Source organism: Trematomus bernacchii, unplaced genomic scaffold (genome assembly GCF_902827165.1).
Source record: "Trematomus bernacchii unplaced genomic scaffold, fTreBer1.1, whole genome shotgun sequence".
NCBI classification, from domain to species: domain Eukaryota; kingdom Metazoa; phylum Chordata; class Actinopteri; order Perciformes; family Nototheniidae; genus Trematomus; species Trematomus bernacchii.
The window spans coordinates 11067300-11076351 of NW_022987828.1; the positions used below are offsets into that span (position 1 = coordinate 11067300).

Consider the following 9052-nt stretch of genomic DNA (forward strand, 5'->3'; position numbering starts at 1 on the left):
TATAGATATCTGTATTTTCTGGCACAACTGCTTGTTGTTGGATGCACAAATAATCTCAGTTTGTCAACCAGTGGTATAATTAATTTCCTAATTACCGTCTTAATTAAACAGGGTTTGGAAATAATTGCATCTTACTTCATGCATAGCTTGGGGTCTTTGCAAATGAGCCAGTTTGTTTTGTAAACATCAGACCCCTCTCTGCCCATCTATCTGTGTTCTCACATCAATGTGTGTGAATATGTGTGTGTGTGAGAGAGTGTGTGTGTCATCTGTTGATGACCGCTCTTCTATGGGATTAGTGGCCACATGACAGCACTGGGCTGGCCGCCTACAGAGTCTTTCATTTGGCTTCAGTAGCAGAGCGGACTGTGTGCTGTCCAACAGTTTACTGAGAGAGGACACTTCCAGACTTTGTTTTCGTGGATCTGTTTATGAAATCTTAAGCAGACAGACTGGGAACTCACTTGTGATGGAGCAGGACATTACTGGTTTAACTGGAGAGGAGTATACCGAGAGGATATCACCCTGTTGTTCAGATTCAGAGACTCTGAGTCAACGAGACACTGAAAATGATGATATTTTGGAGCTTAATCAGTTTGATGGACTGCCTTATTCCTCCAGGTTTTACAAATTGCTGAGGGAAAGGAAAGAGCTGCCAGTGTGGGATGCAAAATGTGAATTTATGGACACTTTGGCCAAAGGACGGTTTGTCATTGTCAGTGGCTCTGCCAAAACTGGAAGAAGTTCTCAAGTGAGTACTACGGGTGTTTTACACTTAACCATGGAAAATACTGCACTTTGAATTCATGCAGCAACTTTGTGCAAGTGGATATTCAAACTTGTACGTAAAGTGGGTACGCATCTCTGATTTAAACAACTTATCTTGCTCTTTTTTGAAACAGATCCCCCAGTGGTGTGCTGAATTCTGCCTGTCAGTCCAGTTCCAGCATGGCATGGTGGTTTGTACGCAGATTCACGCGCAGCAGGCTGTAGATCTCGCCCTGAGAGTGGCAGATGAGATGGACGTCAACATTGGTCATGAAGTCGGATACAGCATCCCTTTGGAAGCATGTTCCCACAATGACTCAGTCCTAAGGTATGGCAAAGCAGCACGTAGATCTATCCAGTGTTCTCTATCTGCTTTTATCTCTCTTTCTGCCGGGTTAATATAAAGCACAGTCATGACACACTCTGCTAAATCACCCCGCCCTTTCTAATTCACAAGAAAGGAGTGAACAAAAGGCCCGAGGGGGCTCTTTTCAGGGGCTCCTCCACAGCTGCCCAGCCCCCCGTCTGCCCATATGTCACACTCCCTCATGAGGGTCCCTTATAAGTCAGATGGGGGACAAAGGAAGCCGGGATACTGAGGGGGGAAAGATCAGATCCTCAGGCCGCCAGCATGTAGGAGAGATCCCCTCCTCTGCGTAATTATCAGAGTAAATTACACTAATGGGGGTAAAGCTGACATGTAGATAAAAGTGACTTTCATTAAAATGCCCATCTGAGGTTCCTCTCTTTCTGAATTATAATTAAGAAACCTGAGGATTTATGTTAAGGCTATTACGGATTCTATTGGTCATGGGAAGTGTAAATTGAGTTGAGTTTTGATTCTGAATCTTTTCGCGTTTATTGTGCACTATCATGAGCGGAACGAATACAAAACTAATTTTAATGGTGGAACAATTTAAATTGAAATACTGGGTGTGGTACTGTTTGCTCCCTCCTAATAGATAGATAGATAGATAGATATAAATAGATAAATGTATAGAAAGATACTTTAATAATCCGAAGTTGACAATTGTTTTGTCACAGCAGCATTTTGGCATTTCTTAAAAATATAATAAAATACAAGGATGAACATTAACATTGGCAAACAATACATATCCTCAGTAAAAATACATATATTCAGAATATCAAAATATACAGAATAAATAAGATTACTCTCTAATATACCAATCTACTAAACATATAAACACAGTGTTCTATATACATCAACACATTGTGTACAGTAGCTTGAAATTAAAAGTCCAATACATCCTGTGAGGTAGTGTAAGTAGACTTCAATATGTACAGTATGTACAGTGTGTGTAATGTCTAGCATGGTTGAATTCCCCCCCGCAGGTACTGCACTGACGACATGCTCCTGAGAGAGATGATGTCGGACCCTCTGCTCGAGCGTTACGGAGTCATCGTGGTGGACCAGGCCCACCAGAGGGCCGTGGCCACCGACGTGCTGCAGGGTCTTCTGAAGGACGTGGCCCTGCAGAGGCCTGAGCTCCGGGTCGTCCTACTCACAGCCGTGGACCCCGACCCGAAGCAGCTGGTCCATTTCAGCGGGTCAGCAGCGCCTCTGATCCGCCTGCGGAGCCCGGGCGCAGGGGCGGGGGTGCACAGCAGCACGGGGGACGGATACTTCTGCTCCGCTCTCCGCCTGGTGCTGGAGATCCACCGCTCAGAGGAGGAAGGAGACGTGGTTGTGTTTCTGGTGACGACACAGGTAAAAAGCAGCACTGCATGATGGTATGTGTGCTCTTAAAGGTCACCTATTATGCAAAATCCACTTTTTCATGTCTTTTATACATAACCATGTGTCCCCTCTGTGGAAAGAGATTGTGAAAGTTTCAGGAAAAAAGATTCGCTCACTTTTTGTCCTGATCCATTTCTATAAAAACCTGTCTGAAAATGAGCTGATCAGATTTTGGCCACCGTCATAACGTTTTTTTGGCTTGTGTAACCATTAGCCAATCACCAACCAAGGTAACCCCCCCACCTTATCACCTGACTCTCCTCCTAGAACAGTATAATAGGTGACCTTTAAATGATGTCTTCCTCTGACTTTCTTCTTTTCTTCTGTCCACCAGGAGATAGATCTGGCCCATGACATCCTGTGCCATGAGGGGCAGAGTGTACCCCCTGAGCTGGGGGACCTCCTGCCCGTCGCTGTGCACCCTGGTCGCCCTGGGAACCTACCGCTCCTAGAGGAGGGGGGGGCAGCCCGGACCCGCAGGGTGTTCCTCACATCCAGCCCAAACGAGGACTTCTTCTGGGCCGTGGGCTCCATAAACTTTGTCATTGATGCCGGGCTGGAGAAGAGAAATGTAAGTTATTTCTTCCAGGGTTATAAATGTTAAATCTCTTAAGATCCCACCAGAACTGGGCAGGCATCCAATGGTACCCTAGGATGTAGAATGATGGTGACAATTCATCATGATTTTTTTTAGCTTAAATGATATCCCTTGTTTTGTATTTGTACTTGTTTTTTATCTGTCTGGTTGTTTTTGCTATAAAAAAGGCAATTAAGAAGGATTATACTGGAATGACCAGAAACACTCTAGATAATGAGACAATTCTGCTGATTCATTAATTATTTATATCATGTATTATTTATCCCATTACCCTTTGATTTACAACAATACATCAAGATTTAGACACCTCACATTTTCAATCTTTTTACTATAGTTCTTTTTTTTAGAGTTATATTTCAACTTATATATTTATACGTTTTTATATTTGAATGCTAAGTATGCTTATTAGTTGTTCATGTTAGTTTTTTAATATAGCTCTGCGCAATAGTGTTATTTTTGTCGACTTAATACGCTGTTGGGTTGTTTAATCTTTAAGTATGTTTACATTATTTGGTTGATGATATATTGAAGATGTAAAATCTTCATCTGCAAAATAACTTTTAACTATAGGTTTCACATAAATGTCTGAAAATGTTGTTGTTAGTATAAAATGTACTTGGTTACATTTGAGCATCTTATATAGTTAACACACTGTGATGCTGTTGCAGGTTTACAACCCCAGGATCAGAACTAACTCAGTCCTCATTCAGCCAATCAGCACGGGTCAAGCCGAGAGTCGCAAACAGCTGACGGGTCCAAAAGGTGAGAAGTTCAACTTTTGCAAACACTTTTGGAGTAAATCCCCTGCTGCTGTCATATAGTAAATCTAACTGTCTATCCTTTAGGCAAGTGTTTCTGCCTGTACCCGAAGGACAGACAGCTTCCTGTGCAGATTCGCCCCCGCCTGGTGGAGTCTGACATCACGTCCACGGTGCTCTTCCTGAAGAGGATGGAGATCGCTGGACTGAGTCACTGCGACTTCATCGACAGGCCGGGTGAGACTTACACACATGGATCAAAGTAAACACAGAGAAAGTTTTAATGACCATTTGTGTTGGCTGAGCCCCTGACTCCTCATCATCCTCAGTGATAATGAGAACATTTTGGGTTCAGTCAGTTTGTTCCCTTTTGTTGCAACACAGGAACTTTTTTTTTTCATTTGAAGGCAGTGAGCCGTGTCTCAGCTGCACCGACAGCTCCTGTTCTGCCAGCATCCTTTTAGAGCTGACCTGCTTCCATGTGCTTTTGTTCCCCCGGATTTCACCCCCACCAACACACACACACACACATTAGTTGATTAGAGCATGGTGTTGGTCTGTGGGAGTGTACAGGATAATAGGGCGCATTTAAAAGTGGATTTAATTCCTCTCTGTTTCACTGTGATTTTCAAGGGAAAGCATGTTTGTTGCAAAAACAGAACAGACTCATTGGAACCATGACACACTTTTCATTTCGCATAGTGATGCATGGCAGATGTAGGTGAGGATTATAAAATGTAATCTCTTGCTGCCTTTTTACTCCGAGCAGCCCACCGGGGTGCCGGTATTTTGAAGGGGGGGGATTGCCTCAGTGGGTCAGCACTCTGGATTACAGTTTAGACGGCACAAAACCTGAACAATAATCCATTAAAGTGTAATTGTATGTTATTAATAATCTCTTCGTTACAAGTTCCAGTGTGTAGAATTGAGTGGGACGTTTTTCATTAGCTTTGAAGCTGGTCTTTCATGGATGTCTATAGAAAGAGCTTCCATGTCTTTACAGTATGTCACCTGAACGCCATTTTAGGTTCTCCATCATGCTTGTAAAAGGAGAAGTGAGAGTATTTGCATTGTTTCAATCTGCAACCTAAACGCTAGATTGTACTTGATAGTGATGAAGACAAGACTGGTTCTCTGTAGGATTTGGTTCCCAGTTACACCAAGGTATAATTTAGTCAAATATAGATTCAAGTATGATCTAAAATCCTCTCCATCCCAGACCCCGGAGGCCTCATGCAGGCTTTGGAGGAGCTGGACTACCTTGCAGCTCTGGATGATGACGGAAACCTCTCAGCGATGGGCATCATCATGTCTGAGTTCCCCCTGGAGCCGCAGATGGCCAAAACTCTGCTAGCCTCCTGTGAGTTCGACTGCTTCAGCGAGGTGGTCATCATCGCTGCCATGCTAACAGGTAAACATCGGCTCCCATGTCATTTGAACCAATGTAGTAAACATAAGGATCTAAACATGACATTTTGTTTTGTTTCAGCACCAACTTGCTTCATAGTTCCCTCTGCGGACATGAAGCCAGAGGCGACTCAGAGCCACATGAAGTTCCAGCACCCGGAGGGAGACCACTTCACCCTCATCAACATCTACAAGGCCTTCAAACAAAGCCAGCAGAACCCATGTGAGTTTACAGAGCAGCGGCGAATGCACACACATCACACACAAACACACTATGCTATAGAGATCAGTGAATAATCACAGAAACAGGTTTAATCACATTTAGAAATGGTTCAAGGGGGTATTTACATAATCACAACATATGAGTTACTCAAAAAATCACGATGACTGTTTTTGAGGTTGCCTAACGAAATGACAATGGACAGTTGTGGGGAATTGTGTGTATTGTATTAGTATCCTTTGTTTATATTTTTCTTTTTGTAGACAATATTTGTCTATCTTAATTTGTTAGTAATATATTGTGTATTTAATAGATTTGTTAGAGATATACCTACTGTTATGTTCATTTAAATAAAACATTTACATTTGCAATGCCTTGTTAACGTGCTGCTGAACAAGAATAAGAATTCCCAATATGGAGTCATTAAATGATATCTGATTTAATGTAAAGTTAAAAAAGACACATTATCAGACATATTGATGATGTCTTCATTACTCTTTGTGTATTCCTATAACCAACTCTTTGTCAGGCTGTAATGAGGAGAAGTGGTGTCAGGATTCCTTCCTGAGCCACGCCTCCCTCCTGATGGCGGACGCTCTGAGCTCTGAGCTCACGGACACTCTGAAGAGGATCGAGCTGCCCACCTCACTGCCTGCCTTCGGCTCCCGCAGCAACACCTTCAACATCAAGAGAGCCCTGCTGGCAGGCTTCTTCATGCAGGTCAGGAAACACAACTTGAATAAACCGACCCTTCAGGTGTCAGGCCTTCACCTCTGAACAACACCAAAAACCTTCTTCATCTCTCTGACTTCCACAAATGTTCTTTCACAATTTCTATCCTACTTAACAGTTTTCACATTTCAGCTGACATCTTCTTTAAGCACATGCACTAGCAATATTTAGTTCACTTCTAAAACTCCTATCTTGATTAATCACCTTTACATCATCTTACATTTGAACTCCTTTCAATGCTTGAACTGCGACGGCATCTTTAACTTCTTTGACCGTTTTAAACTCAACTTCCCTCAGTGCTAACACCTAAATGGACACTGGGTCCACGTCTTTGGAATCAGCTTCCAGAGAACATACGGACCTCTGCATCGCTCTCAGTTTTTAAGAAAAGCCTTAAGACCCACCTGTTCTGCCCCGTGTTTTACTGACTGTCCTTTCATTTCTTTTTATATTACCATATTTTACTCAATATGTTCCTTAGATAACTTTTTATTTCATTGTATGTTCTCCTCATAGCATTGTGAAGCACCTTGAGATCTTTTTAAAGTGTGCTATATACATTTATTATTATTATTATTATTATTATTATTACTTCATCTTCTCTCAGAGTTTGTATTGAAACTGCCACTTCAACTACATCTTCAACTGTTTCAGTATTTCAACTACAAACACTTAAGGCACACAAAAAGTCACTATTTTCTTGTCATCTGTTATCTTTTGGGGTTTTTATGTGCACTGTTTAATAATAATAATAATAATAATCTTTATTTGTGCACCTTTTCATGCAACAAGTGCAGTCCAAAGTGCTTCACACAGACATTTCACAGAACATGTATCTCACACAGAATACAGATACCAGTAAAAGACATCAAAACAAACAGAAAATTGTTGAGTAGACATATATAAAAAATACATTTAGATTAACAATGAAATTGTGCATTAAAAGGAGGATAGTGCAAATTCAACACACATTCAGGTGACAGGTTCAAATGCATCGCAATGCATTGAGAAAGTGCAGCAGAGAGCAGGAGTTTGCTTCCTAAAAGACTTCCACCGAGCTAGTTTAAGGCAATCTGACTCACCTGGCTGTTCCCTCAGGTGGCGCAGGATGTGGATGGATCTGGGAACTACTTGATCCTCACCCATAAGCACGTGGCACAGCTCCACCCTCTGTCTGGGTACGGAGCCAGGACCCCCAAACTGGGCCTTCCTGAGTGGGTGCTGTTCCACCAGCACTCCTTCTCCGAGGACAACTGCCTCCGCACCGTAACCCACACAACACCAGAGGAGTAGGTCAACATTTGCTTTTCTGTGTCTTCTAAACTGTGTTTCTTGTTGACTAGACGGTGGTCTCCTGTTGCTTTTGAAGAAAGCCTAGCAGACCACCCCTCGTATCTTAACATTTTTAAAGAAGCTTAAATGTAATCAGCCGGACACATTCCCTTTCGGTCCAGATGTAGAGCCTCAGTTCAGCAGACACTGGTCATGCTGGTTGTGAGGGGAGGAGCCCTAATCCTGTGCTCAAATATCAGCTGGAGGAGAGGGATTATGGGTAGATGAATTCCTGTGAATGTGGAGCAGCTTAATGTAGGAGAGGAAGCTCTGCAGCCTGTGTCATGCTCTCTTAGGTTTAACATCTTATATGTGTCAATCAGTTCAAATAATGTGAGGAGTGGATATTGTCAGTAAATCCTGTAAGTCTTTTTCCACAAAACCCTTAGGAGTCATTCCAAACCAAATTGAAACAGGTTTAGTTCAGTTGCATTCAACACAACAATGTTTGAATATATTGTCCTTTCTCTCACTAGGTTCATTCAGATGGCACCACAGTATTTTTTCTACAATCTACCACAGAGTGAGAGCAAAGACATCCTGCAAAACATTTTGAACCATCAGTACCAAAAGGAGAAACCTGCAACGTCCCAAGAGGAACCGCAGGAGGACCGGACTTCAGACCGCTGCGTCGTACAATAGCTAACGGGACTTACTGCACTGTATTTCACAGAAGCACAGAATCATTGTATAATCTGTTTTTTCAGGAGTCATTTCCTTTCATCTTGGTCATGAATCCCTCAGTGTTGTCACAGTATCATAATGTGTATCTTACATAGTAAAGTGTGCACTAATATATGAAATAAAAAAACAATAATTGCTGAAATGATCTTGATTTTCTTTGCCCAACTATTGTATTTTATCTTCTTTTTTAACCGAAAATATTGTTACTAAAAGGATAATTTTCTCATATTTTAAAATGTCAAATCTTATCAAACTCAAGCGAGGTTAACAATTCAGGTTCCCAGCCCCCCTGACATTATTAATGATTCTGTGGCTCCGTTCATATCGTCCCTTCAGTCTCTTCCCTTCAGTCTCTGTCCTGCCGTCGGTCCCCCCAGCACCGAGGGGCCGGCCTGATTGATGAGGATCAGAGAGAGCCTCGGCCCACCTGCAGCTCCATGTGCTGCGGATACAGCTCAGTAACAGCGGGGCGACCCGGTTCACTGACGCTGAATTCAAAACATAATGTTCCCTCTCCAGTGACCCGACTGCAGGACGGACCAGAGCCAGAACCCTCAGCACTCTGTCAGCTGACCCACTTAAAGGGATAATATGTAGCATTTTGCTCTTTAAAATGTCTAAAACGACTTGACATCTGTGAATATTTTTGCAGTTGTGAATTAAGATTCTCTCAAATGATTCCAAAGATTTTCAAACCTAGAGAAGCACATCATTTGAATCAAGATTACAGCCCTTTTTATTGTGTCATCAGTAATGGCAACATGTCCTTTGCGTATGTGTTGTGACTGTCTGCC

At 42.4% G+C, this 9052-nt stretch overlaps 1 protein-coding gene across 1 annotated transcript; it reads left to right on the plus strand.

The window, feature by feature from the left end:
- The first annotated feature begins 407 nt into the window (after positions 1-407).
- Positions 408-8323, plus strand: dhx32b (DEAH (Asp-Glu-Ala-His) box polypeptide 32b). Its single transcript, XM_034152493.1, has 11 exons — positions 408-751; positions 903-1096; positions 2122-2497; positions 2862-3098; positions 3794-3887; positions 3971-4120; positions 5103-5294; positions 5373-5513; positions 6040-6230; positions 7341-7531; positions 8051-8323. The coding sequence occupies exons 1-11, from the start codon at positions 470-472 to the stop codon at positions 8214-8216; spliced, it is 2214 nt and encodes a 737-aa protein (XP_034008384.1). The 5' UTR covers positions 408-469; the 3' UTR covers positions 8217-8323.
- Positions 8324-9052: the final 729 nt, after the last annotated feature.

Bases quoted from the DNA above. Each gene is read 5' to 3' on its own strand.
- dhx32b (XM_034152493.1), top strand. From the start codon at position 470: ATGGAGCAGGACATTACTGGTTTAACTGGAGAGGAGTATACCGAGAGG. The intron at 1,097-2,121 runs GTATGGCAAAGC...TCCCCCCCGCAG, and splicing joins CACAATGACTCAGTCCTAAG to GTACTGCACTGACGACATGC. The intron at 2,498-2,861 runs GTAAAAAGCAGC...TCTGTCCACCAG, and splicing joins TGTTTCTGGTGACGACACAG to GAGATAGATCTGGCCCATGA.